Source organism: Durotheca rogersii, assembly GCF_024521655.1.
Source record: "Durotheca rogersii strain YMJ 92031201 chromosome Unknown GGS23scaffold_1, whole genome shotgun sequence".
Taxonomy (NCBI): domain Eukaryota; kingdom Fungi; phylum Ascomycota; class Sordariomycetes; order Xylariales; family Xylariaceae; genus Durotheca; species Durotheca rogersii.
In genome coordinates this window covers 454,927-480,673 of record NW_026251232.1, presented here as the reverse complement: position 1 = coordinate 480,673, position 25,747 = coordinate 454,927, and the positions used below count along the sequence as shown (strand labels likewise).

Here is a 25,747-nt window from a genome sequence, read left to right as displayed (position 1 = left end):
GTAGGCAAATGCAGCCATCCATTGCACATCTTCATTTGTAACTATCCCATTCGTCTATTGCCTCCCATCATAAGACAGACGGCCATCAGAGGCGTCACAACGAACTTGTCGTCGCCATATAACAATAGTCTTCTTGTCTCTAGTTCAAATATAACCGCAGTGGTAACTTCAAAGACCGGCGATGTTGCTTGCACCAAGTTGCCCAGACCTCTTTAGACGCCATAAAATGCAAATAGGGTATCTTCCATAGCTAACCGCAGTCCCCTTCCATTCTCTTCCTTCTCCTCCTCCATCTCTACCAGCCGCAGCTCTATTTTCAGTTTCTCAGTGCATTCGTCAATCCGTCGTCCTGGGCAGTCCCCACCGCCAACCCGTCAATGCTGGAAATCAACCAAAGATCAGAGCATCCAAATCAATACCGGCCCAGTCCAGTGCGTCCTAAGCATGAGGGTCCGGCAACCAGAATACTAGCTCCTTGTCGGCAGTTGCCAAGAAGTTAAATCGAGGGTTGGCGGCAACCACAGCGGCCTCTCTCGTGTCTTCCAGCGTGTGGACCGGCTCCAGGATCTTATCCTCTCCCGGCTGCCCTAACGTGTCCCAAACGACGACGCCCTTCTTCGTACCGCCAAACACGAACCTCCCGTCCTGCGACAAGCAGCAGTCGCCGCTCCCCTCGACGTTGACGCCGTTCGACCCGCCATTGACTACGTATTCCTCTCCGGGCGCCAGCCTGCTGCTCCTGCCGTCGGGCTTCCGCAGGTACGCCTTGAGACTACCGTTGAACGAGTCTAGCAGGAAATGACCGCCTCCTTTGGTGCCCAGCAGTATCGAGCGTCCGTCGTTGGCGAACTCGAGCTTGGTCCAGCCCTGTAGCGCATAGCCAGGGTCTATCCCGCCACACGCTTCAACGATGTCGAATTCCGAGAATGGGCCCCTGTCGAAATTGCGGTGGTCGTAGAGCAGGACGGTGCCGCCGGGAGGCGAGGCTATGGCGAAAATTTGTCCGCTCGGATCGTAAGCCGCGAGATACGGCATGCCGAGGTACAGGAGTCCGGTGTGGTTCCTAGTTCCGGCATTCCATAGTCTGACCGTATTGTCCTTGCTGCAAGAGATGAAGTCGTCATTGCCGGGGTGCATCTCGAGACAGGTCACCGGCGCCTCGTGGCCCTCAAAGTACCGTATGAAGGCGTTGTCGTGGGTGGTTAGATACCTGATCGCATCTGCATGCAATTGCCAACGTCAATACAAAGACTTTCCCAAATTTCCAGAGTACTGAGCGGCTCAGTGTAACCGGGGGGCGGGGGACGGGAGGGGAAGATCCGAACCATTCTGCTTGGTGCTCGCATAGATGATCGAAGAGCTATGGTGAGTGAACTTGGCGAGCTTGACGCCGTATTTCTTGCTGAGGAGCTGCTTGTCGTGCTTGCCGTCGCGAACTCTGTAGATCTGAATGGTCTCGTCGCTCTCGGAAGTCATCATGAGCTCGCCGGGGTCGTCGTAGTCGAGGCTGAGGATGTAGGGCTGCGGCCGTCCGTCCTTCATCTCGTCGCGCCTAAATAGCTGAGACTTGGGTGAGTTACTGTGACTAGATTGCCCTGCCTCTGCCTCTGACACGGCAGTCGGCTTAAGACGATGGATATGGGCGGTAGTTGGGGGACCCATGGTGCCACCAATGACTGGTGGTCTGCAGAGGGAGGGTACCTTTGTAGGTCTGTAGTTGGCAATGACATCGGTGACGGCGGTGGTGCTGGGCAGGCTGCTGCTGCCTAGGGTGCGGGTGATGTTCAGCGAGGTAGAGGGAGTGCCATTGGCGGGGGATGAGGCATCGGGAAGGTCGAGGTCCATCGGCGTCGACGCCATGGCGGGAAGGGCTCTCGAGGAGGCGATTGGGGGGGAATCAATCTATCGAGGGTCTCAGGCAGGGGCACGAGACTTGGGGATTGCGACGGGCGAGATGGGAGGGTAAGGAGAAGCTCAGGTTGCGGGAAAGCTGCGAGAGCACTGCAGGACTTGATTGCAACCAAAGGAAGCTCCTCAGGAGGAGCATATGGCGGAATGGTAGTGGGAGGAGACGGTGGGAAAAGATGAGTTTCTTGTCGATTGTGCTTCGCGTCGCGTTGGCTGCATCCAGGCTAGCGCACGGCCTGCCTAAGCACAATTATGTAAAGTGAGTAGGTGGGCATGTGCATATCCAGGCGTTATGCATGTGTTTATGCACACAGATAGCACCGATACCTAGGTATCTACCTCATACAAGCAATATGCCTACATACGTATATATATAGTACATAGGTAGACATCTTTGAGCGCAGCTTAAGGCAGGCAGACCTCGGTGTATCATAGTACCGATGGTGATAATATTAAAATACGCATTCTATATATATTTTGTATTCTGCATATATAATAGAGCAAAATGAGATAGAGAGAGCGCTTCTAATGAGCTTCTGACAAGCACGGGAGCTCCAAGGTATGCAAGACTGGAGAATGTAAATTCCACTCCCGTACCCGGTGAGGAGGTTCATCTTGTTTCTTCCATGCGTTTATAGACTATGCCTATATAATTAACTCACCACCGGAAGAGATACGAGCCAGCTCGTCTACGCGCAAGCTGATACAAGTAGATCTCGCATTTCCCACAGCGAGGTTCGTTTAGTACCTTAGGTACCTCTTGAGAGGACGTGATGCAATCCGGGCCCCCTTTTCCTCCCCTTTCCTCTATTCCCGCATCCGCCTTCATACTGCACCCTCTAAACTGCTAGACACACCATAGTTGCCTCAGACATAACTCGGCATCTGCCTTCCTCTCTGTGTATAAGTCGTGGGGATACCTAGGGATACCTAGGCATAGTTGCATATATACGTGTATAACCTCGTGCATTGCCCAACACGTAGGTGCGTCCAAAGCTTCAGACGGAAGGGAAAGAGGAGAAGGAGAGAGGGAAAAGAAGAACTCCGGCCATGCAGATAAACAGGTAAATATCACTTCTATCTTTTTCCTCTTCCCGTTCCCAACACACCAAAATTCGTAACCGGACGGGCCCAACCCAGCGAGGTCCATTCAAAATACAGGTATGCTTCTTCGCCTGTTCGCCTGTTCGCCTGTTCGCCTGTTCGCCTGTTCTCCTGTTCTCGTCTTCGTATACCTTCCTCTCTCACTCTACCTCTCCCGGAGTGTCTCTCTCGTTGTATGCAATTCCTCCGCAGAATACAATTCTATACGTCGTACTGGTATTATCGACAGTGTTGGTATCAGTGTTAGCGGTCCCTCCGACCTCGCCCTACTCTGCTCTGCTCTGCTCTGCTCTCAAGGCTCGGGCGCCTCCTTTTTATCTTCTGCCGCAGGGGCAACAGAAGGAGCAGCAGCGTGGGTTCCAGGCGCGGCTTTGACCTTCGCTTCGACCGCGGTGTTGGCGGTACCTGGCAGCGAGAAGCCGATAATCTCGCGGTCGTCATCGACTATTCGGCCGTATCTACGGGTGAGTCTCGTGTCAGCTACCTTCCTTTCCCAACACTCCTACATGCTCTACATCGTTTTAGAGGGGAGGTGGGGATGGAAGAGAAAAGGTGGACAAGGCCAAGCGCACAAGACACGCGCAGAGAGGGAGGGGGGGGGGGGGGGGGGGGAGAAGAATATAGAAGACTACGCACTCGAGTAGCAGCCGGAAGAACCAGATCTCCATGTCCTCGTGGCGCAGCACCTTGTTAGCCCAGTCCCGCTGCTGCTCGGCGAGCCGCTCGGCCTCGCGGGTGCCCCCGGCGCCGCCCTCGCTGAAGTAGCGTACGGCCTCGAGCCAGTCGTCGCCGCGCAGGCTCAGCGGCACGTAGTGCGCCCAGGGCCGCAGCCACTCAGCGTGCCACTCCCGGAAGACGGCCCACTTGTAGACGAGGCTGTGGCTGCGCAGGAACGCGTAGAACCGCCCGCTGAAGGCGTTGCCGTCCAGGTCCACCAGGTGCCGGAACCGCCACGCGTCCTGCTGCTCGGCGTGGCCTCGCACGTCGAAGAACTCCCGCTGCGCGTCGCAGTCCCCCGGATCGCACTGCCCCACCCCGCTGAAGTGCACGTCGACCAGGTTCCGGTAGTCCCCGCGCGGCACCGCCTTCGCCTCCCACCGCGGCTGGCCGCCCTTGCCCGCCTCGGCGCCTCGGTCTACTATGATCTTGGCCCCGTCCGCCGCGTTGATCTTGCGCACAAACCGTTGGCGATGCTGCCGGCGCCAACCGCCGTTGCGGCTGAAGCCGCCCGTCGTCGAGCCGCGCCAGTAGAGCGCGTCGGCCTTGTTAGCCCAGGGAACGTCGCGGGCCTCGTCGTAGCTGACCTTCTCGAACCAGTACCAGGGCGAGGGGTAGAGGATGTCGGCGTAGGACGAGATCTTGGACTGCGAGAAGATGGGGAAGAGGTCGTGGACCACGTTGTACGCGTTCGGCCGGTCGAAGAAGCCGAACGTCGCGCTGAGCGACGGCGAGTTGCACACGTCGGTCATCGCCGTCACGTTGTACACGAAGCCGAGCTCGCCGAGCCCGTACCGCGACACGTCGTCGCGCTTCTCGTCCTCCTCGAGCCCGCGTGCGGGGCTCTCCGGCGGGCACGACAGCCGCGAGTGCGTCCACGTCGGCTGGTGGGCGAAGACGTTGAAGCGCGTCAGCTTGCTCTCTTCAAAGCGCGTGCCGTCGTTGAGCCCGCGGGGGCGCTCGGAGAAGGCGTTGCGCGGGCTAGGACGGGCGGCGGCGGCGGGCATAGCGACGCGCCGCGCGCGGTCCACGAGCCGCGACAGGTCCTCGTGCGGCACGACGACGCGCGGCTCGTCGTGCAGGTTGAAGCAGAGGTCCATGTCGGGCAGCCAGCGGACGAACTTGCCCATCATGGCGGCGGTCGCCTCGCGCTGCCAGTCGGAGCCGCCGCGGACGTTGGTGATCTTGCCGCCGCGCACCTGGATCCCGAGGAGCGCGTTGCCGTCGAAGCCGAGGGCCTCGGCGGCGCGCGCGCGCACCGTCGCCGGCCGCAGGCCCCAGAACGGCGTCAGCGCCTCGTGGATCCCGTCGAACTCGTCGATGAGCTGCACCCCCTTCGCCCGCGCGAACTCGAACCAGCGGTCGAAGTTGGGCGGCGGCGCGACGCCGTACCGCCGGCGGTACTCGGCGACGGCGTCGGCGAGGGTGCGCGACTGCCGCGCCAGCGCCGCATTATGCCCCGACTCGGCCTGCGCGACCAGGTAGTGTATCGGATGTTCGCCCGCGGGAGCAGGCCTCGGCTGGGGGTCGCGAGAGGGCGGGGACGGCGGCTCGGGGGGCAGCGGCGCAGGCGGCGCGGGTTTGGAGCCGTGATTGGGGAAGGACGGGGTGCGCAATTCGGAGAGGTTGGTGCCCGCGGGCGCGAGCCGCAGCACGCTGACGACGCAGATGACGACGAAGACGAAGCCGCCGATTAGGACAAGCTGGCGCGGCCTCATCTTGTTTTCTCTCTCTCTCTCTCTCGATGTGGGTGCCTCTCTCAGGGCCCGTTCCGACGGCGTTTGAGCGGGCTCGGTGGCCGGGACGGCGACGGAGACGACGAGGACAACGACTGCGCTGGTGTGGGTTGGGAGGTGGCGGTGGCGGTGGCGGTGGCGGCGGGCGGCAATGAGGTAGCGAATGACATTGACATTGGTTACCGGCACACGTGTGTGTGTATGCGTGTATGTCGCGGAAGGGTTTCTGTCTCGACTATACGTCACGAAGGGATGCTGTCGATGGTGTGGGTGCGGACGTTGGGGTTGGGTATCAGGACGTGTAGGGGTATTCAGGCCGTTATGGTTGGTGGCGTAGGCGGACGAGTTTTTGTGACTGATCACTGCGGCGACAAGCAGCGGCGAGATTTGGAACGCCTGGAGGTAGGGATTCTTCTTTTCGTCTTTTTCTCTCTTTTTTTTCCCCCTTCTTCTTTTTACTTCAAGCTCAAGCTGCCGGTGGTGTTTCGAGGCCAAGGTCACCTAACGGACATGGGATGGGGGGGGAACAAAGTCTACGGCTGCCATGGTTCTCTTCCCTCCCTCCTCAATGCTCCACTCCCTGCGATGCCTAGTTATTTTCCTGTTCCTGGCGCCGAGAGCATACGAATAGGCGAGGGGGAGTGGGAAAAACGCCCCAGTTTGACGAATTTGTTCCAGTCTGTCTGGCCCAATGGAAAAAATCCCTTTTCCGTCAGTCGATGCGCGCCGCGCCGCCCCAAAACGCACTGTGGCCGCGTCTCCGCTCGATCTGCATCAGCAAGCAATATGTACTTAAAAAAGGGGGGAGACCCGAGGGCGTCATCTTATGGCCTACATACGGGCCGATAGTGGGTAGCAACACATTTGACACACACACGCTCTCGTCACATATACACGTACATACGGTAGCTATTGACCGCGTCCATGCATACGAAACAGGTTCGTGATGATGGGGGTTCCTAATTTTTCAACTACGTAGGGACCGACACCTGCCAACACCGGCTCCATCGCTTGATTTTATTAACCCCCCGAATCCCACGTGATGAGTTGATTTTTACGTCTTCATTCCGCAAATCGCAGGCGATTCGGAATATTTATAGACGGCGTCTTGTCTTACCCTGGATATCAGAGCACAGATTGTAAACCAACCATAACTGACACGTAGCACATAGCACAGCGGCAAGGAGCAGGACTCGGAATTACGGACGAGACACGGACCTGGGCTCGTAGCATTTCCGTGGTCTGGTATCGTGGTATATTTGGCTCAAAAGATCAAGCGCAGGCCTGGCCGTTAACCATTTTCCCCCTCCCAACGCCGAAAATGCTGTTTGTTTCATCCGTGCCCGCTCGTATCCGCCAATCATCCATTCATTTTTGGGGGGCTTTTGCATGTACCGTCTCCTAGTAGAAGAAACCAATGATCTTGCCGGAGACGTGCTTCCTTCGGGCCTCCTCGTGGTCCATGATACCGGCCGAAGTAGTGAGGATGATGTAGCCAAATTGACGCGAAGGAAGCAGCTTGACAACCCACTTCTCCAGATGCGCCAGGTGGACGTTGAAGCGGGGAGAGATGGTACCGCACTTGTTGATTCGGCCGTTCAGCTGCACGACAATCTTGCCGGATCGGTGGTCGTCAACCTCCTCGAATTCGCCAATGTAGCCTATCCAGGAAAGAAAAAAAAGAAACACCGGTTAGCGAGATGTAGCGAAAGAATAAACGTTAAGACTTCATGGAGAGTGTGATCAGAGAAACGTGTAAGAATCCTTCGCTGAAAAGGTAGATCGATCTATCGGCAACTTAAAAGACTTCGGTCGTGGGAAATGTTGAGACCGTTATCCAGTTATCATGCCGAATTACAGGAGGGATACAACAACGAATGACGCGAAACGCCGATCGGGCACATACCGTGTCGCTGCATAACGGTCAAGAACTTGGTGATGACCTTGGAGCTGGGTCGGATGATGACCTGCCGCTTGCCCGTCTTCTCGGCATTGTTGATCGCGTTGAGAGCGTCGTTGAGGACCGAAGTCTTGACCATATTGGCGGCGTTGGCGTGGGCGGGTGCGGGTGCGAGGTATCTACTAGTCACGGGTGTCTAGTTAGCCTTCGTAAGCCTCGAGCATGGAGAGTGCCCTGCCCAAACGTGCCGCTTGGGGAGGGTTCTGCCCGCTCGGTACCGGAGGGGAGAAGCGTATCAGCGGCCCGACTCGACAGCCATCATCGCGATGCGACAGCGACTGAGGAGTGGCAGGGCCAGACCCTGATTGCTCTCCCCTGGCTTCTCGAAGGGCGGCGCATGGGGGAGGAGAGGGACGACGAATTATCTTGTTGACAATTCACGCCATGCCGACTCGACATACCTCAATGAGAGGAGGTCCTGGAGGGGAGGCGGTTGGGTTGACGCTCGGCTGGTCGTGTGCGAAGACGAGAGGTGCGGGACGATGGGAATGGGAGAAAAAGAAGGTCGGATCGAGAGGAGAGGATTTGATAACGGACAGGGTTAAAAAAAAAAAGAGGGATTCTGGTGTGGGCAAGCAGGTCGTAGTTGAGGTACGTACCTAGGGTACCGAAAGGCTAGATGCCTGTAGGTACCTAAGGTACAATAGATGCCTCCAGGTACCTGGACAACCGGAGCGCTGCCACCACGCAAATGGGTAAATTTCGGCAGGCTAACCCTAAGCGACCTCACAATTCCGCCCACTATTCCTGGCCTTCTTTTCGTCCCCCGCCTCCGTCTGTACAGTATAACGTATAATCTGTGCGTGTGTGCGTTGTGTGTCTCTAATATATGTGTGAGCCTTGCTTAGGCAACCAAGCCTCAATGCTATCGTGCCTACCTAAGCTACCTGCTACTTGCTGCTGCCGGCGCCTCCTCCCCCGTCCCGTCCAATTCCCCCCGGCGGTATTCCTAGGAACTTTTTCTCGATCCTCCCACCAAAACTTTCCCTCCTACCAAAAAATCCACCCTGACACCTTCACACACCTTCGCACACGACACTCCCAACTCTTCGAGGATCGCACCGGTATCGCCAGAACCAAGATGGTATGTTGAACGTGCTTCTATAATGTCCCTCGTGGTCCTCTGTATTCGTATTTGTTTCTTGATGCTGCCCCGTGGCAACCCGGACCTGTTGCGATTCGATGCGACCGACCGACGCCTAGCCTCGCACCTCCCCTCTCTGAGCTAGGCCTAGGGCTTCTCGTGCCCTGCGCTCGTGGATGTTTTAACATCGCTGACCGTTTCTGCCCCTGTTGTAGTCGGACGTAGAAGAGAACACAGCGCCTGAAGCCCCTGAGGAGGTCGAGGTTTCCGCCGATGCCTCCAAGGGCCAGATGTCCGTCCTGGACGCCCTCAAGGGCGTCTTGAAGCTCGCGCTGATGCACGACGGCCTCGCTCGAGGTCTCCGCGAAGCATCCAAGGCCCTAGACCGACGCCAAGCACACATGTGCGTCCTTAACGAGTCCTGCGAAGAAGAAGCCTACAAGAAGCTGGTTATCGCTCTATGCTCCCAGCACAAGATTCCCTTAATCAAAGTACCCGACGGCAAGCAACTGGGCGAGTGGGCAGGTCTCTGTATGTTCCATTCTCCTCGACGCCCTGAGGCCCTGGTTCGGAGCTAACAGCAGCGTTGTAGGCGTCCTGGACCGAGAAGGCAACGCGCGCAAGGTAGTAAACTGCTCTTGCGTGGTGGTGAAGGACTGGGGTGATGAGTCAACCGAGCGATCGATCCTCCTCGACTACTTCCAAACCGAGCAGTAAGAGGTCTTGGCGGGCGTTGCGCGGGGACGGGACATAGACAGTGGGACGGATCGATTTTCAGACCATCCTCTACGAGCCCTCAGCATGTACTCTAGCTACATCGGCCGGATATCGGTAAGGGGGGTCATCTTGCATCGGAACTAAGGGGGAAAAATTATGCATTGCGACTCAAGTTACGGTCGATATGCCCTGTTGCGCTTCAGCGTGTGTGCATGCTTGTGTGTGTGTGGTGAGGCGCTTCCGCTACTATTGCCTTATACGCCTCATTTGCGGCCCTCTACTACGATAAGATGGTATCCGAACGCTGTCTTCGCCTCTCCGATGTGCAGGCTGCTGCCCTTGCTGTCTGGCAGGCTGAAGGCTACCGCCTCGAACTCAGGCTGCAGCGATCCCTTCCGTTGCAAACCCAGTAGCCCCCCTAACATCCTCGCCGGTTAGCCCGAGCGAACGAGTGTCCCCGCGTGGATACGACATGGAAACGCGGCCGAACGGCAGGTCCGTAGGTATATGCACGTGTAAGCGACGAGTAAAACATACCCTGCTTCGCCTTGTCCTCGCTGTATATCCTAGCCACCGCGACGAAGTTGTCCAGGGTGGGATTCTCCCGGATCTGAGCCAGGGCCTCTTCCTTCTTCGCGTGCTTCTCGCACTACACGTGTCGCGACGTCTACGCGTCAGCCCACCCCGTCGCACGCCTGCCCGCTCGACGGGTGCTCGAGGCGGAAGAAGCCAGAACTCAGAGAGAGAGGGGGGGGGACGTACCAGGATATGCCGGACCACGACGGCCTGCGCGCCCTTCACCTTGGCGTCGCCCTTCTTGTCGTCCTTGCCCTTCGCGCCGGCGGTCTTGTCGCCCGACTTGCTGTCCGACTTCTTCTTGGGACCCATCGTCGACGCTATTGGCAGGTGGCCACCGGGTTGGAGTATACGGGAGGAGTGGAGGGAAGGGCGAGTACGGAGGCGAGGGGCGGTCCTCGGTGGGTGGGTGAAGAGTTTAGGTTGCGATGTGCCCCACGTCCGGATTGGACTGACCGACATACGACAGAGTCAGGTCTCTGTCACTCTCGATCGGCTGCCCGACAGCTGTCTGCGCCCTTTACCCCTTTTATCTCATCCCTCTGGGGCCCCCGTCCCTTTGGTTCCTTTGGTATTGAGAGGATTCCGTGCTTCAGATACCTAGCTAGGGCCTGTTACGCAGGAAACCAGCTTTTATAAGCCTATATCTACAAGTCGTAGAATGTAGCCGCTTACGTTTTACGCAGCATAGTCTGAAGGCAAAGGCGAGGCGGCGAGACCGCTATTCGTACCATCTTAGAGCTTTCCGTAGATTTACTGTGTTTATTTAATAGCTTAGGTGCTATGCTCTTCTTAAAGAGAAAGAAATTAAATATTGAGGTCACTAGAAACGCAAAATTTTAGCTACGTTACCATACGGCCATCTCTTGCTACCTCTAGGGTGAGTTACACTCGCTCAATAGCGACATTGGGTATATCCCCCGCAATTCCATGATCAGGTATCTTCTTATGAAGCTTTAGAAGCTTCGCTGGATGAAATAGTAAGACGTGACTTTGTCAAGCGTCTTTCGGGAACACGTGTTGCTGGGATTCTCCGTGGCTCATAGCGGTATCACCGAGGCTTCCACTAACACTCGCAAAATGTACGTTGGCTCCCGAATGCTATGAAGGGTGAGTAGTACGTACGTTTCCTCGTGTCGACTAGATCCACAGCCCCGATCGACTGTTCATTACGGTTAGAGGGCAACGTGTATTGGCTGCGGAGCTTAGATGGAGTTATGGGTAGAATACGTTCAAGATGTAGGAAAATAAGAACCTGGGGGATGAATAGGAGGCAGCCGATAAGGAGCTACCGAGCCCGCTTCTCCCGCTACGAGGAATTGGCTAGATCCCCATTGGCAGAAGGTGACGAATAATGCGAAGTAGCTGTGCCTTCGCTCGTGGGGTACGCTCCCTGAATTTCTCGAAGGACGATAGTGGCGTATTGACTCGTGTCCAAGGCGAATCGGAGAATAACTGCGATTTTCTTCGCAGCAACAACTGTAGCGGGTGGCTCTATTATCTGAGCTGCTGACTGCACGCTGGCAGTGGCATCAGCTGGTTTTTCCGAGTCCGTTGCGAGTTCGATTCCGCTAGTTGCATTGTTTGACTTAGCCTTATTAAGCACGCAAGTGGTGTTATTGTCAGTCGGCTGCTCTGTTTCGTTCTCGGTGTAGTCGTCCCCGGCCTCTACCATAGCAGCTTTCGATGTCCGTCCTTCGGGTCGTTTCTCGGGGGAGACCGCCCCCTCTTCGCCGGTCTTCACGATATCCTTGTCAGCGATCGCTCTAGTCATTGCTATAAGTAGCCAAATAGCACGAATTAGTATAATCGCAACGGCTCGCACCTGTGCTGTCAGCGTAGCCACAACGGAGGGGCCGGACTCTCTAGGACCCTGGCTCATTGGAGGTGTCCCGCCAGTTGTGCCCGACTGATCATTCATTTTCTTTCGGGTACTGCTCTCTTCGTGTCGGGGGGAGGTATCAATTTGCATTTCAGTTCCGAGGGTCGGGGGGGCGGCATTGTCGTTTTCTTTTAAATCGTCGGTGTGTTGGGAGACTTTGACTCGTTTGTTGCTTCCGTCTAACGATGTCTGTATCCAGGTATCTCTCACGCGAATCTCGGGCGCTTCCGAGGACCCTTCAGCTTTTCGTCTTTCAACCCTAGACTGGTACTCTCGACGATCGCGCTCCTGGGCATTCTCAGCAAAGTCGTGCCAAGCAGACAGCGCCGGAATCGCCGCTCGTTGGGCTGCGTTGTGCGCAGTTGCCTCCTTAGCCTTACGGGACTGTATAAGATCTAGATCCGTCGGGACTAGCTGTTCCGTATCGTCTGAGTAGGCTTGAATAGAGGCGCTAGGGACGCCAATAAACTTGCCCATTAACTTGCGGTACGATCCAGGCAAGCTAAAGTCTCTCTGCCGACGGAGCATATCGTGAGGGTCCAGCCCGCCGTTTTCCTCCTTGGCCATAAAGTCCACGTAGAATTTGCTGATTTCATTGTCGGGGTAGACGACATCCCAGCCAGGGGAGGGCAAGACGATATCAAAGATGGAGTACCTCCCGCCATTGGCTTCTTCCTCCGTCAATGCGTGCACTTTGAGCCCTGGCATGTCCTCGATGCGAGGCTCTATCTCAGCGAGATGAATTCTCTCTTCCTCGTCGTCGTTTCCACTCTGAGGGTTATCCAGCGGGGTGGAAATGTCAGACTCAACGAGGACCAGGTCTCCCTTAATCACTTTAGAGCCAAAGCGCGCCCAGCGCTCACTTGCGGCGAAATTCCATACTAGAGACTGGTATGCGTGGACGTACATTGTACGCATGCTTCGGTTGATTGATAAAAGCGCGCCAATGTAATCCTTAGGCTGTTTACCTAGGTGGCGTATCAGTGAAGATTCGGCGTGGCATCGTCTAGGCAGACACTTGAGCGCTTCCTGAGCGTCACTTGTACTGAGAAAGATTGAGCAAGCTCGTGCGCGGGCAGCATCCTCTCTGGCGGCGAACGGCAGGGAGCTCGGGTTAGGGCTGTTTAGTAAATCCGGATTGAAGGACAGCAGAGCTCGCACGGCGCCTTCAAAGTCTTCTTTGAGAATCTTCATTCCAACTTCCTGTGTCCCGATTTGGTGTGTTCCAAACCGTTGGGTGCCATAATAGTTAATAAACCCATTCTTGACAACCTGTTCTAGCGCCGAGTTCACGGTGGATTTCGCGATATCGAGTGTTTGGTCGAAAGTTAGGTCTTTGGTGCCGCTGAAGTGGCAGTTTTTGACGACGATCACGAACTCGTTCCCGCCGTGGTGTCCAAGGCCAATCGGGTAGTTCTCGAACTTGAAATCGCCGATCTTCACTCCAGAAGTCCGGTTGTTATTCAGGAAGACCAGTGTCTGAGGGTTTTGCCTCCGCATACTGACTCGCTGAGTGGTCACGGCGCGGCGGTCTTTGGTGCCAGCAGTGCCGAAGAAAGAAGGGTTGAGTTTCAGGGCACGAGCTATATAACTGATGGCCTCGATGGTGTCTCTATTTTCTTTGTAGAGAGTGAAATGCAAGAATTTGGCCTCGCGATCTTGACCAGGATTATGTTGCCCATTTCTAGCCCTGCCGTTTCTCGACCGATTGTGCCATCCTTTGCTGCTTCTACCGACGGCAGTTGCCTTAATAGAGCCATCGCCATCGGTGATAGTCTCGATTTTGCCATCAAATATGCGGCGGATTTCCTAAAGGGCATTAATTTCACCAGGGTAGCATGATTCTATTTCTTGGGGCCTTACCAAATGAACACGGGACCTTTGGGCCTTATCGGAAATTGAGGCAATTATCACAGAGCTGGGATCTGACTTCGGGTCCTTGCTGACGTTACTGTGTAGATTAATCAGCTCTTCTGCAGGGCCTTGTCCCAGAAGGTCTGTGAGAATAGCCTGGTCAGCTGTAGATACAGCGGTGGTGTTTTCATCTCCTGGCTGCTCTGAATTGATTGGGGGCTGGATCTCTGGGGTATTTGCGGCGGTGGCACCGATGCTATCAGCTTCTGTCGTTGGAACCGCTCTGGATTGAGACGGCTGGACTACTAGAGGTCTCGCTGGCGGCTGGCGGGATATTTCCTACATTAATACTTGGTATTTCAGGGACCGAGAATTTGGGCTGCCGGATTACGTACCGCACCTGTTGTGTCCCTTGCATTCGTCTGGAAATCATGAAGATGAATTACTTCGCCATCCTTGCTGATCTCGTGCACCTGGAAATCGGTGAACCTAGAAATTATTAGTACACTCCAACATTGTTTGTAGGTATATATAGGACAGAGTTTAGATTGGTAGATGGGATGACAGATTGAGGAATAGTTAACAGACAGGCTGGAGATGCGAAAGCAAGTGTCGGCCACACTCATGTGCGAATGACCAAGACCCGGAGAAAAGCATTCACTTACCTAGTACGAATCTGACCGTGCCAGTCATGCTGTTTCTGCGAGACGTAATGGAGAATGCCAATGCCTCGTTCGAGGGAGCTTCGCATCGAGGCATTGCTGCCTTGAGCCATAGCAGTATGGGTTGCCATTCTTGACCTGTGACGGGCAATGGCGGATGCTCGTTGGGAAGTTGAGAATGGTGATTCTGATGAAAGAAGGGGTCACTCTCCCCTAGATCATCACCCTACCTAGGTATGTATGTATGATCTTGGGGGCTGAGAGGCTAGGTAGGTGGACAGATAGGTGGGTATGCGTCGAGGGAAGAAGAAGGACGACAAGGGATGGGAAGATTTGGGATATTAGGCAGGTCGAAGTCGAGAGAGATGACATCAATTATGGACAGGCGGATCGAGAACGCCGCCTTATGGAGACGTAAATTGGCAACTGGGACTTCTGCCGGCATAAAGCTGAATTGCTAGGGCGGTGGGCAAAGAATCAGATGGAAATAGAAGGCGGTGAACTAGTCACAACATGGTTAGAGCTAATACGGGTATTCAAGCCCACATTTGGTTGGCACTTCTTTTCTGGTGCGCAAGCCACAATACGTAAGGTATTCGTGCACTTTATATTGGGACCTTCGAGAATTTCTCCGGCTGGCTGACTCAATCATATACTCTGGGCGGTACTCGCAGTCCGATTTTCTCTTATGTTCCATGCCTTCTAAGTACCTATGTAGGTACCTAGATACCTCCTAACCTCCATCACGCCTTCAGTACCAAAGGTACCTAGTGTACCTCTTGATAGGTTCACAGGTACATACCTAGGTAAGTACCTGATAGGTAGGCAGATACCTGTAGGTACCTCAAATGGATCCCTGTACTCCGGTACATCTCTATGGAATTCGGGTTTACCTACCTCCTACATAAACAGCTGGTGCCTTGCATCTTTCCACCTTTCGCCTCCTCCTTCGTTTCCGTCCACAACCTTTCTACTCCCCCTGCGCATGCGTCCCTCTAGAAGTTCAGCATCGCCGTAAAGATGCCGCCGAAGAGGAAGGCTGCGTCTAGTATGCCTGCCCATCCGTCTCCTCCGGGGAACTAATGATATTGACCGTATTGAAGATGTCACAGGTCCTGCGAAGTCGGGAAGGGCATCAGCCGCCTCGACACCTGGCCCTTCTACCCCTCGATCGATTGACAGCGATGACGAGGCAGCCTCTCCAGACGGACGTACGGAGGAGGAGATAAAGCTGGAAGAGGAGAACAAGGAAAGGCTAGATAAGGCCATCGATCGCTTTTCGCTCGCCGCATTTCAAGACACGACGAATCGCGAAGACGTAGATTTCGCGACGAGGCAATTCAAGGGGCGCGATTACTCATACTTGCCCTTGAAGCCCGATTACAAGAATCGTCCGATCTTCATAGATCCCAGAAGAGGCCGAATCATCCTCGAGAACTTCAGCCCTCTGGCAGAGCAGGCTAAAGATTTCCTGATCACCGTTGCCGAGCCTCTGTCCCGGCCGACCTTCATCCACGAATATGCCCTCACTAGTCATAGCTTATACGCGGCTGTTTCTGTCGGACTGCAGCCTCGAGACATCATCAACACCCTAGATCGCTTCTCCAAGACGCCCGTCCCTGAGTCAATCTCGAGCTTCATCGGTAGTTGTGCCTCCAGTTACGGAAAAGTAAAACTGGTGATCAAAGATACCAAGTACTTTGTCGAGAGCACCGACCCCGATGTCCTGCAGAAGCTATTGAAAGACCCCATTATCGGTCCGTGTCGGGTCCAGGGCACTGAAACCGTCACGAGTGCTCCTTCGATGGGCGGCCTCGTAATCCCTGGAACTTCGAACGCCGCCGGGATGCAGCAGGCACAGCTGAAGCCGGGCGAAAAGACACAGACGGACGCAGCTGATCGGGCGCGATCTCAGAACCCCTTCGATGCCCTGAGGGAGGACGACGACGATGACAACGAAGAGGCCGTTCACGCTTTCGAGATACACGACACCAGTATTGAGGTGGTTCAGAAGCGTGCTCTAGAAATCCAGTATCCCATGTTAGAAGAGTATGACTTCCGCAACGACGATCGGAATGCGAATCTCGAGATCGACCTACGGCCAGCCACGCAAATCCGGAGCTATCAGGAGAAGAGTCTCAGCAAGATGTTCGGGAATGGAAGAGCAAAAAGCGGTATCATTGTCCTACCTTGCGGTGCGGGGAAGACCTTGGTTGGGATCACCGCCGCGTGCACTATAAAGAAGGGCACCGTCGTGCTCTGTACAAGCACGATGTCGGCTAACCAGTGGCGCAACGAATTCCTGAAGTGGTCCAACATCAACCAGGACGACATTGCCCTGTTTACGTCCGACCACAAGTCCAAATTCCCTGGCAATACCGGGATTATTGTCACGACGTACCCCATGGTGACGAATTCTGGCAAGAAGAGAGCGCATGACTCGCAGAGGATGATGGACTTCCTAACCGGTCGAGAATGGGGGTTGATGCTGCTAGATGAGGTCCATGTCGTGCCGGCCAATATCTTTCGGAAAGTGTCGCACTCGATCAAGAGCCACGCCAAACTCGGCCTGACGGCGACGCTGCTTCGCGAGGACGACAAGATATCGGACTTGAACTTTCTTATCGGACCGAAGTTGTACGAGGCCAACTGGATGGAGCTCTCCGAACAGGGCCACATCGCCAAAGTTCAGTGCGCCGAGGTATGGTGCCGTATGCCGACCGAATTCTACGACGAGTTCCTCAGAGCGACCGACAGGGGTCTCATACAGAATTTATACGTCATGAACCCGCGCAAGATCCAGGCCTGCCAATTCCTCATCAACTATCACGAGAAGCGAGGCGATAAGATTATAGTGTTTTCGGACAACGTCTATGCTCTGAAAGAAATCGCGCTGGCCCTGAACAAAGCCTACATCTGCGGATCCACGAGCAACGCGGAGCGTATGATGGTGTTGGACAACTTCATGCACAACCCCCTCGTGAAGACTATATTCCTGTCGAAAATTGGGGATACGTCTCTCGATCTGCCGGAAGCGACCTGCCTAATCCAGATATCGTCGCATTACGGGTCCCGTCGTCAGGAAGCGCAGCGGCTAGGTCGCATCCTGCGAGCAAAGCGGAGGTCGGACGAGGGCTTTAACGCCTTCTTCTATTCTCTAGTCTCCCGAGACACGCCAGAGATGTACTACTCGACTAAGCGCCAGGCTTTCTTGGTGGACCAGGGATATTCCTTCAAGGTCATTACAGAACTTTCCGGCATGGAGCAGATGGAAGGCCTCGCGTTCCGGTCGCCGCAAGAGCGGCGCGAGCTGCTTCAGAAGATCGTAGTCGACACGGACTCGAAGAGGGCGGCGGACGACGACGACATCACGGACGACCTCTTCTGGGCGCCCGGGATGAGGAGAAAGAAGAAGAAGGGAGTCAGGCGGACAGCCGGCACGCTCGAGGAGCATAGCGGCGGGGCGGACATGGCCTTCAACGAGCAGAGAATGAGCGCCAATAGGGCACTGAAGAAGAAGTCGGGACAGAGCAATACCTTCTTCAGGAAGATGGCCAGGGAGAAGGAGAGGCTGAAGAACCAGCGCTGATTGGCGGTGGTGAAGAATGTATCACTCTGAGGGATCGGGAGTTCAGCGGGGAGGGGCGGCAGGTTCGGAATGGCGCGGAATGGGGAGCATACTATACATGTGCATTACAGAGGTCGCGAATACGCCACCACACAGGAATATACCCCCGCGGGAGAGGGAAGTCAAATTTTCACTGCCGGGGAGGCGAAGCGGGAGAGACGTAGTCAGTACCGCATCGAATCGGCGGCGTGTGTTTTTTTTTTTTTTTCGAGAGAGGTTGTAGTAGGTATCGTACACGCACGCACGCACGCACGCACACACATCTGCAGGCAGGGTACCAATGGAGGAGGGATGGGGGTTGCTCGAATGTGCATGGCCGTGCCGCGGCGTCGGAAATGCAATGCGACGTCAATCCGATGCGGCCCTTGGGACGGCCGGCTTGGCTACGGGATTTACATGGGATTTGTTCGACTGGACGAGGCGCACAACATGAGCTGATAGTCGGAGATGTGATTGGCGACCACGCCACTAGGTGGCATGCGTGACGAGCCTATCTCGCGTCGTATTTCGTTGAAAATTTCCTCACTTCTCGTCTTTCTTTTTCTTCCGGGCCTTTCCTCGTCTAGTGTACGGAGCCGAGGGCTTCCTGCATGTGTGCTGTCCTGCCGCAACCGGATCTCCCGGGGTTCCTCGGGGGCGTTGGCTCGTCGCGGGTACGACGAGACGGGCACGTTCGCAACGGCGGAACCCCCTACCGAGTGTACCCAGCAGACTGGCGAATCTCGAGGGAGGGCGTCTATCTGTCGATTAGATAGCGATGACGGGGTTTGAATGGCGAAACACGGGTGGTTTTCCTGACCATGCGCCATGCACGCCGTAACATCACTGCTCATTGGCGCGGACGATGTACGAGTAGCCAGGGTTATTTTGCCAGGCCTTACGAGATAGCTCACGTCCCATAATTACCCGCACACACACGTAGGGGCTGGCCTCCGAGTTCTCGGCAGGCCGAGTCCATTCGACGACGCCCGTGGCTTAGTAGGTGCCTCAACACTCTCCTACGTGAGCACCCAAGGTACTAGATGTATGCAAGACATGCAGCGACGGGTGTTGATTTTTCTCGGAATATACCTACCTGTATATATTATGATAGGTATAGAGATAAAGAAATGGAAAAATCAAAAAGGCACATGCACATGTATACGTGCGGTCGCTAGACGTGCAAATCTACGTCGATATCAATGCATACCTGCAAGTATGTGTTGTCTCGTCGAGAGGACAATTATATAGGTGTATGGGTGTATAGGTATGAGGATAGACGCGAAGGCAGCCCGTTCCGTAGCGAGATTGCTGGGACCAATTCCCTCTTCCTTCGTATTCCGCCTCCCAGAGAGTCTCAGAGAGACCCGCGCGCGAAAGAGCCGACGGAACAAGCTTTCTGCCACCCGGCACTTGGTGTTATCTCTCCGACTGCGTTTGCAACCTGTCACAAAAAGCTGTATGCCGCCCCGGCTGCCTCTGTCTCTCTCTCTCTCCCTCTCCCCTCTCTCTGTGTCTATATATATATATATGTATGTGTGTGTATGCGTGTATACCTACATGCATACATGATACGGCATATCACGTACCTGTAGGTAGGTGAGAGGGAGAGCGGAGAGGGTCTAGACCCCTATTCCCGGAATCCTCGGGCATCGATCCAGATCCGGGGCCGGCGAGAAGCTGCTTGCTGGTTCTCTCTCGTCGCTCGCCCTAGCCGCCGTCGCATCTGGGGGGCGCTGCATAGCCCCATCGGCGAGAGGGGTCGATAATCACGGAGCCCTAGGGAGGGCCTAACCTTTTCCCAATATTCTCGCAGCGTTCCACTACGATGTAGCACCTAATACAATCCGATGGATTGCTGGGATAGGGACGGATGGATGATATGCGATACGCCAAGCACCACCCACGCCCGTGCTGGCCCCGGGAGCCAATGCGGACGGATACGGAGATTCCAGGATTACGCCCGCCGTCTTCCCTATCCCTTCCCTTCCCAGGGTGCCTAGCCTAGCAGTGGATCTGAGACGATAACATGGATGTGTGTACACACACGTACACATATATAGAGGAGGTATGGGAGATATCTACGGGGGGGGGTTTAATGATGGACATTTGCGGTGCTACAGCAGTAACCAACGAAGCTCAAAGTTGCGCTGGCTTGTTCCAGGCCGTATAGCCTGCGATTGGCCGGGAGGCCTCGCTCTTCCGGGTTCCCACGCAGCCCTGCGGTCGTCCTCTTGATAGGCACGGCCAAGCATGTCGCCCATGACAGTGGACAAGGCGGATGCAATTCCATTCCCACGCGGCCGAGGCCCACCTCATATCCATTCCGGCTACTCAGCAAATTTGCCAGCGGTGCCGTGATAGCCACCAGGTTGCCGACCGCAGTGCGTGCAGGTAGGCTGTGGACTTGTAACTTGTACATAGGTACCTCCTAACCTCCCTAATCCCCCTTTTGCAACCTACCTAGCTGAACCCGGTGCAACGCGCACGCATTGTAGATAAGGTGCGTAGAGGTACCTACACTACCTAACACTCATACCGTGTAGGTACCACGTAGTACCTAGCGTCCATAGGTACCTTAGGTACTCAGTAGAACCTAACGCTGCAGATGGGGCCGGCTTTGTTCTCGCCGTTATAGGCATTGGTACCTAGGTAGGTAGGGACCTAGGAAAACAAGGATGGACAGAGTAACGAGAGATACAAGTACCTGAGGAGACGGGTGGGCAGGCCAGGCCAGCAGATTACGGTGGGTAGCAGGGGAAAAAACCACCACAAGGGGGTGAATCTCGCCGGGTGTGTTCTGGTAGGTATTAGGAGGTACTTACCTACTTACCTCTACTCGCAATCGTTGATCCGACGATTCAATGGCACAGTATCTTGGACTCGACCCACCGCCCTGGAAACTCGCCAGTCGGTTGCGTGAGTGTGGTGAGTCGATTCATCATTTGTCTCCGTCGGCCCGCGGGTACCAGCTATTCTATCACGGTACATAGGTAGGTGGGTATCTACAGAGCAGAGACAAGAGAAGGTTCCGTTAGGTTAGCCGTAAAAAACAATAAAGGGCCTGCTAGGGCCAGAGCCCGACTGTTTAGTGTAGGTATGCTGAGTACATCCCGTATATTCATATGCCCCCCGTCCACGCCACGCTCTCTATCCTCATTTATCTGTCTCGTCTGGTTCTGGCTGCCCGTCCCTGTCTGTTGCCGCCGTGCCTATATCTCCCTCTCTTCACAGCAACCGATCAGCCAACCAATCTCGAGTCGCACGCCCGATCTATTCCTCGGCCCCTCGCACGCCATCTGTCTCGCTCGTTTATCGCGTATCATGACAGCGCTGTAGAGGGTAAGCAACCTGCAGCGGATCGCCCTTCACATTGGCCTGCTCCGTCCTAGCTCGTTCTCGTCTTGTTCGGGGCGTCGGGCGTCCCGTCTCGTCGTGAGCCGACGTAGTAGTCCTTCCCCGATGTTCTCCTCCCTTCATCCCCCCCCCAAGGCGGTTCAACCCATCTTTTTGCGTTTTCATATACCGCCCCTAGAGATCCCGTCTCCGTCACCCCCATCCTGTACGCACGCATTGTTGCTGAGAACATATAGCTTCATATCCCACCATGTATGGAAACCGCCCTCCGATACGCGACCTTCTGATCCAGGTCTCCGGTTCGTCGTCGGCGACCCTCTAGCATTGGGCTTCTCTCTCGTCGCCAGAACCTCCCCAGCACCGAGTCTCCCAGAGAAGCACCGCAGGCTTGCCCATCATGAGCGGAGCTCGCACGTGCATCTTGCGCTTCCTGCGCTTCCTCGACTCTTTCCGCCCATCTTTTCTGTCTAGAGACCCCCATTTCAACTTCATCACCGTCCATTGTAAGTTGGCGACGACTGCTGTCGTCCCCTCTTCCCCTCCCTTTTCCCAACTGACTCTCCTCTAGACTTCTGGGTTATCGGGTGGTCCGTTATTGGCTCGATCCTGATATACGCCACCGCCAGGGGCCAATTGCCCTATGTCGATGCTCTTTTCTTTGCCGTCGGGGCCAATACCCAAGCCGGCCTCAATACCGTCGACGCCAACTTGCTCAACACCTTCCAACAGGTGGTCATCTACATTCTGATCATGCTGTCTAATCCCATCACCATCAATTCTTTCGTCGTCTTTCTCCGCCTGTATTGGTTTGAAAAAAGATTCCAGCATATTGCGCAGACGGCCAAATTGCGACGCATCTCCCTCTCCAAGTGGCGATCCCAGGCCAAGTTGGACAATGCAAACTTAGAGGCCGGCGTCAATGGCCGACATATCACCGTGATGCATGACACTGCCAAGGCCTCTCGGATGACCAATGACGGCATATTGCTGGATAACTATCAGCTCAACGGGGCCGCGAAACACGGTCCGTCGGCGAATGCATCGCTGCCCGAGGACGAGCCAGGTCCGAAAGACCAAGCTCCAAGCTCACCACTTCGGCCTTCGATGCCGCAGATCAAGTTCTCGGACCGGGTCAGGAGGAGCGATACCCAAGAGTCGGACGATGGATACGTCCCACTGCCCACCCCGCGCACCGATGAAGAGCACATTGCCATCGTCGAAAGGCAACGCAAGGCCGACAACAGCGTGCTCATAATTCCGTCACCACAAGAGGCTGACAGGGGTGCCGTGCCAGAAGAGGTCGACGAAGAAGAGTCCGATGATCCGGATTTACCGGGTCGCCAACGTAGAGAGTCGAGCGTGGACGCGGCCCATGGAGTAGGCTCGCCCCCACGGCCCATGAACCGGCCCGATCGCCAGCAGACTATCACCATCGAAGAGCCGGCGGCACGGCCCCGTAGGGAGGGGCACGGCCGGTCGGAGAAGCTGGCAGAAGACGTCAAAGCAGCCGCTCACACCCTGGACGTCTTTAAAATCCGAAGGCACAGGAAGGAAGGGGAGAAGCTACATCACACCGACACCGGCACGACGACGGTGAGCCGGATCAACGCCTTAGGCCGAATCAAGTCCGTCCTAACTCAAGGTAAAGGCGATGACCCCACACCATACCTGAGTTACCAGCCGACTCTGGGGCGAAACTCTACCTTCTTGGACCTTTCCGAGTCACAGAGAGAGGAATTGGGCGGTATCGAATACCGGTCTCTGAAAACGCTGGCCCTTGTCCTCACCATCTATTTCTTCGGCTACACTATTTTCGGCATCATCACTCTCGTGCCGTGGATAGTTCACAACGACTATTACGGCCAAGTCGTTGATGCCGCTGGCCAGAGCAGGGTGTGGTGGGGCTTCTTCACGGCGAACTCTGCGTTCATGGATCTCGGCCTGACTCTGACCCCCGACAGCATGAATTCGTTCAACACGGCCATCTTCCCCCTCCTCATCATGTCCGTCCTCATCATACTGGGGAATACGGGCTTCCCCATCATGCTCCGCTTCATGATCTGGTTGTTTTCCCTCATTGCACCTCAACGCTCCGGGCTTTTCGAGGAGCTCAGGTTCCTCCTCGACCATCCAAGGCGATGTTTTACCCTCCTGTTCCCCTCCAACGCCACCTGGTGGCTATTCTTCATCCTGGTCGCGCTCAACGGTCTGGACCTGCTGTTATTCATAGTTCTCGACGTGAGTACCCCGGATGACGAGCTTCGCCAGGCGTTTGTGGCTGACATTAGGCTAGCTAAACGATGTAGCGATGGCTGCTTTGCCCCTCAACATTCGTTTTTTGGACGGATGGTTCCAAGCCGTAGCTACTCGAACCGCTGGATTCTCGTGCATCAATCTGTCTCAGATCCATCCGGCGGTGCAGACCTCGTACCTCATCATGATGTATATATCCGTCTTCCCGGTCGCCATCTCGATTCGCAGGACGAACGTGTACGAGGAGAACTCCCTCGGAGTAGATGTCCCGGCCCACGAGGGCGACGACACCAGCCAGAGCAGCATGTCATACGTGGGGACCCATTTACGCCGTCAGCTCTCTTTCGACTTGTGGTATATCTTCGTCGGGTTCTTCATTCTCACTATTTGCGAGGGCGCGCGTCTCACGTCGGGCGACTTCTCCATGTTCGCCGTCCTCTTCGAAGTCGTGAGCGCGTATGGTACGGTGGGGCTGAGCTTGGGATACCCGGGTGTCAATGCCTCGCTATGTTCTCAATTTACAGTCGTTGGCAAGATCGTCATAATGGCCATGCAGATCCGTGGTCGCCACCGCGGCTTGCCCTATGGACTAGACCGAGCGGTCCTCCTACCTAGCGAGCACCTTGACCGTAAGGAGGCCAAGGATGCCGAGCTGAAACTTCAGCGTCGCCATTCAGCCGTGTCTGCCGGCTACCCCCCCGGCCGTCCTACGAGCTTGGCTGTGGGCCGTACGCGGAGTGCGGACGGTGGCTTCATTACTAACTTCGCGCACATTGGGCCGGCGTATGGGCACCACGCATTATCGAAAGGCGAGAGCTCGTTCGAGTCTAGCAAGATGGAGCCGCTGAAAAAGTACGTCACCGACCCTGGCAAGGGGACGAACGGCAACATGGACGAGTCGACTCTCAGACCTAGAAAGAGAGCGGGTACACAACCAAGCTTGTACGGCTAAACGAAAGAGATGCAAACGACATGGGCAAATTTAAGGGAACGGGCTACGCTCTCTCTCTCTCTCGATCAACAGGCACGCAGCCAACATCTCGCGGTCGTGGCGGCGACGAAGAACGAGGATGCGCATAGATATACCGATAATACGGGATGACGAACACGACTTTTTCACCCCCTTGTTTTTTAACACCTACCTACATTTCTCGGCAACGAAAAGTCAAGTATAGAAGAACGGAAGTTCCCTAAATAGAACCGTCCATTACAGATTTAGAGAGGGGAGGAAAGACACTCATGACGTCCAGAAAATCACACTATAGAGATGGTAGCCCGGGCTCCTGGAAGTGGGTATAGACAAGAGGATACATTGGTGCTATACGCGGATATAATGGATGGGAAAGGCAGTCGTGTTTTGTGTTTTGCCTTGTAGTCTTTCTCCTTTTTCATGCCAACCCTCCCCGTTTCTGTTCTTGGTCGTGCGGCATGTTCTCTCGGTAGGAAGGAGATTTCAGTATATTTCACTGTGAATGGATAACGGTGGTTCTGGTCCCCCCTTGCCACTCTTCAGCGCCCCCTTTCGCGGGAATGAGTTTACAACTACGTATGTCTATCTATCCACGTGCACATGCACGTAGGCTAGGAATCCTCCCGACTGGTTCCTCGTGCGATCGACTTGCGTCTGCGGGAGGGCATGAGGGAACCTGTGGACGGTAACGATCTTGGTGAAGGGCCATGTTTGGTTGGGGCACGTGGGCTGCCCGGCACACAGTGACACTGTATATGTACTATGCACTTCTACAGATAAATAAGCATATGTGAAAATATATATCCGATATGGGGTGAGGGGGGCAAAAGAAAGGGGGCAAGATGGGGGGGGGGGAAGAGGCGGCCGCCCGATTCGACGGCGACGGACGGAGGTCACGCAACATCGTCAGGAATGCGGAGACCTGATCTACACGACAGGGCAGCCAACCCGAGCACCGCATGCACAGGGTCGGGCGCCGGCCAACCTATCACCTGCCTGCATCCTCCGGGTGCAGAGATGCGCGGGTGCATCGGCCACGGCTCTCGGCCGCCCTTCGCCTCCCCCTCCCACCCAAGCCCGATCTGCGTCAGCACGCGGCCAGGCTAGTAGCACTGTCTAAGCGAAGTCGTGTCGTCTCGCGTGGCTAGCGTGGTGCGCTATCTGCTGTCGCTTTGGTAGGGTACAGTGGCGTCATGGGGGGGGGGGACGAAAGGAGAGAGGTGAGAGGAGGGGCGAAAAGGGGGAAGTGGGAATAGCATCTCCCCCCCTTTTTTTTCTCTCTGCCCAGCCCGGCGGCAACCCTTCCTGCCGCCGCCACTATGTCTAGATCGCCAACCTACAGCCCGGGGCGAGCGATAAC

General features: G+C 55.5%; 8 protein-coding genes across 8 annotated transcripts; 3 read left to right on the top strand and 5 right to left on the bottom strand.

Annotated features, from left to right (window-relative positions):
* Window positions 1–22: 22 nt before the first annotated feature.
* Window positions 23–2,108, bottom strand: GGS23DRAFT_543437 (WD domain-containing protein). Its single transcript, XM_051514845.1, has 3 exons — window positions 1,702–2,108; window positions 1,326–1,560; window positions 23–1,220 (listed from the first exon to the last, which is right to left on the bottom strand). Exons 1-3 carry the CDS (start codon window positions 1,858–1,860, stop codon window positions 439–441), a joined length of 1,176 nt encoding a protein of 391 aa, XP_051376688.1. The 5' UTR covers window positions 1,861–2,108; the 3' UTR covers window positions 23–438.
* A 1,073-nt stretch (window positions 2,109–3,181) lies between these two features.
* Window positions 3,182–5,556, bottom strand: GGS23DRAFT_5593 (glycosyltransferase family 90 protein). Its single transcript, XM_051515812.1, has 2 exons — window positions 3,649–5,556; window positions 3,182–3,470 (listed from the first exon to the last, which is right to left on the bottom strand). The coding sequence occupies exons 1-2, from the start codon at window positions 5,445–5,447 to the stop codon at window positions 3,305–3,307; spliced, it is 1,965 nt and encodes a 654-aa protein (XP_051376687.1). The 5' UTR covers window positions 5,448–5,556; the 3' UTR covers window positions 3,182–3,304.
* An 818-nt stretch (window positions 5,557–6,374) lies between these two features.
* On the bottom strand, window positions 6,375–8,213 carry GGS23DRAFT_543430 (40S ribosomal protein S22). The gene is made up of 2 exons (XM_051514844.1): window positions 7,372–8,213; window positions 6,375–7,126 (listed from the first exon to the last, which is right to left on the bottom strand). The coding sequence occupies exons 1-2, from the start codon at window positions 7,502–7,504 to the stop codon at window positions 6,867–6,869; spliced, it is 393 nt and encodes a 130-aa protein (XP_051376686.1). The 5' UTR covers window positions 7,505–8,213; the 3' UTR covers window positions 6,375–6,866.
* GGS23DRAFT_543426 (50S ribosomal protein L30e-like protein) lies at window positions 8,214–9,413 on the top strand. The gene is made up of 2 exons (XM_051514843.1): window positions 8,214–9,040; window positions 9,102–9,413. Exons 1-2 carry the CDS (start codon window positions 8,800–8,802, stop codon window positions 9,224–9,226), a joined length of 366 nt encoding a protein of 121 aa, XP_051376685.1. The 5' UTR covers window positions 8,214–8,799; the 3' UTR covers window positions 9,227–9,413.
* On the bottom strand, window positions 9,414–10,222 carry GGS23DRAFT_543425 (FKBP-like protein). Its single transcript, XM_051514842.1, has 3 exons — window positions 9,989–10,222; window positions 9,764–9,875; window positions 9,414–9,644 (listed from the first exon to the last, which is right to left on the bottom strand). The coding sequence occupies exons 1-3, from the start codon at window positions 10,112–10,114 to the stop codon at window positions 9,490–9,492; spliced, it is 393 nt and encodes a 130-aa protein (XP_051376684.1). The 5' UTR covers window positions 10,115–10,222; the 3' UTR covers window positions 9,414–9,489.
* A 333-nt stretch (window positions 10,223–10,555) lies between these two features.
* On the bottom strand, window positions 10,556–14,790 carry GGS23DRAFT_543423 (pseudouridine synthase). Its single transcript, XM_051514841.1, has 5 exons — window positions 14,204–14,790; window positions 13,934–14,027; window positions 13,548–13,862; window positions 11,628–13,493; window positions 10,556–11,540 (listed from the first exon to the last, which is right to left on the bottom strand). The coding sequence occupies exons 1-5, from the start codon at window positions 14,329–14,331 to the stop codon at window positions 11,112–11,114; spliced, it is 2,832 nt and encodes a 943-aa protein (XP_051376683.1). The 5' UTR covers window positions 14,332–14,790; the 3' UTR covers window positions 10,556–11,111.
* An 81-nt stretch (window positions 14,791–14,871) lies between these two features.
* On the top strand, window positions 14,872–18,005 carry GGS23DRAFT_5310 (DNA repair helicase RAD25). Its single transcript, XM_051514736.1, has 3 exons — window positions 14,872–15,035; window positions 15,113–15,248; window positions 15,304–18,005. The coding sequence occupies exons 2-3, from the start codon at window positions 15,221–15,223 to the stop codon at window positions 17,787–17,789; spliced, it is 2,514 nt and encodes an 837-aa protein (XP_051376682.1). The 5' UTR covers window positions 14,872–15,035; window positions 15,113–15,220; the 3' UTR covers window positions 17,790–18,005.
* Window positions 18,006–21,380: 3,375 nt separating this feature from the next.
* Window positions 21,381–24,669, top strand: GGS23DRAFT_5283 (potassium transport protein TRK1/TRK2). Its single transcript, XM_051514705.1, has 3 exons — window positions 21,381–21,667; window positions 21,733–23,402; window positions 23,458–24,669. Exons 1-3 carry the CDS (start codon window positions 21,562–21,564, stop codon window positions 24,367–24,369), a joined length of 2,688 nt encoding a protein of 895 aa, XP_051376681.1. The 5' UTR covers window positions 21,381–21,561; the 3' UTR covers window positions 24,370–24,669.
* The last annotated feature ends 1,078 nt before the right edge of the window (window positions 24,670–25,747 follow it).

Excerpts from the sequence above, each read along its gene's own strand:
- GGS23DRAFT_543437 (XM_051514845.1), bottom strand. The coding sequence starts at position 1,860 with ATGGCGTCGACGCCGATGGACCTCGACCTTCCCGATGCCTCATCCCCC. Across the intron at positions 1,561-1,701 it reads CCAACTACAGACCTACAAAG|CTATTTAGGCGCGACGAGAT; the intron begins GTACCCTCCCTC and ends CCCAAGTCTCAG. Across the intron at positions 1,221-1,325 it reads TGCGAGCACCAAGCAGAATG|ATGCGATCAGGTATCTAACC; the intron begins GTTCGGATCTTC and ends AATTGCATGCAG.
- GGS23DRAFT_5593 (XM_051515812.1), bottom strand. The coding sequence starts at position 5,447 with ATGAGGCCGCGCCAGCTTGTCCTAATCGGCGGCTTCGTCTTCGTCGTC. Across the intron at positions 3,471-3,648 it reads TTCTTCCGGCTGCTACTCGA|ATACGGCCGAATAGTCGATG; the intron begins GTGCGTAGTCTT and ends ACTCACCCGTAG.
- GGS23DRAFT_543430 (XM_051514844.1), bottom strand. The coding sequence starts at position 7,504 with ATGGTCAAGACTTCGGTCCTCAACGACGCTCTCAACGCGATCAACAAT. Across the intron at positions 7,127-7,371 it reads GACCGTTATGCAGCGACACG|GCTACATTGGCGAATTCGAG; the intron begins GTATGTGCCCGA and ends TTTCCTGGATAG.
- GGS23DRAFT_543426 (XM_051514843.1), top strand. The coding sequence starts at position 8,800 with ATGTCCGTCCTGGACGCCCTCAAGGGCGTCTTGAAGCTCGCGCTGATG. Across the intron at positions 9,041-9,101 it reads GGGCGAGTGGGCAGGTCTCT|GCGTCCTGGACCGAGAAGGC; the intron begins GTATGTTCCATT and ends GCAGCGTTGTAG.
- GGS23DRAFT_543425 (XM_051514842.1), bottom strand. The coding sequence starts at position 10,114 with ATGGGTCCCAAGAAGAAGTCGGACAGCAAGTCGGGCGACAAGACCGCC. Across the intron at positions 9,876-9,988 it reads TCGTGGTCCGGCATATCCTG|TGCGAGAAGCACGCGAAGAA; the intron begins GTACGTCCCCCC and ends CGACACGTGTAG. Across the intron at positions 9,645-9,763 it reads CGAGGACAAGGCGAAGCAGG|GGGGGCTACTGGGTTTGCAA; the intron begins GTATGTTTTACT and ends CGAGGATGTTAG.
- GGS23DRAFT_543423 (XM_051514841.1), bottom strand. The coding sequence starts at position 14,331 with ATGGCAACCCATACTGCTATGGCTCAAGGCAGCAATGCCTCGATGCGA. Across the intron at positions 14,028-14,203 it reads CACGGTCAGATTCGTACTAG|GTTCACCGATTTCCAGGTGC; the intron begins GTAAGTGAATGC and ends AATAATTTCTAG. Across the intron at positions 11,541-11,627 it reads TGGCTACGCTGACAGCACAG|ACCGGCGAAGAGGGGGCGGT; the intron begins GTGCGAGCCGTT and ends GATATCGTGAAG.
- GGS23DRAFT_5310 (XM_051514736.1), top strand. The coding sequence starts at position 15,221 with ATGCCGCCGAAGAGGAAGGCTGCGTCTA. Across the intron at positions 15,249-15,303 it reads GAAGAGGAAGGCTGCGTCTA|ATGTCACAGGTCCTGCGAAG; the intron begins GTATGCCTGCCC and ends ACCGTATTGAAG.
- GGS23DRAFT_5283 (XM_051514705.1), top strand. The coding sequence starts at position 21,562 with ATGAGCGGAGCTCGCACGTGCATCTTGCGCTTCCTGCGCTTCCTCGAC. Across the intron at positions 21,668-21,732 it reads CAACTTCATCACCGTCCATT|ACTTCTGGGTTATCGGGTGG; the intron begins GTAAGTTGGCGA and ends ACTCTCCTCTAG. Across the intron at positions 23,403-23,457 it reads TGTTATTCATAGTTCTCGAC|CTAAACGATGTAGCGATGGC; the intron begins GTGAGTACCCCG and ends ACATTAGGCTAG.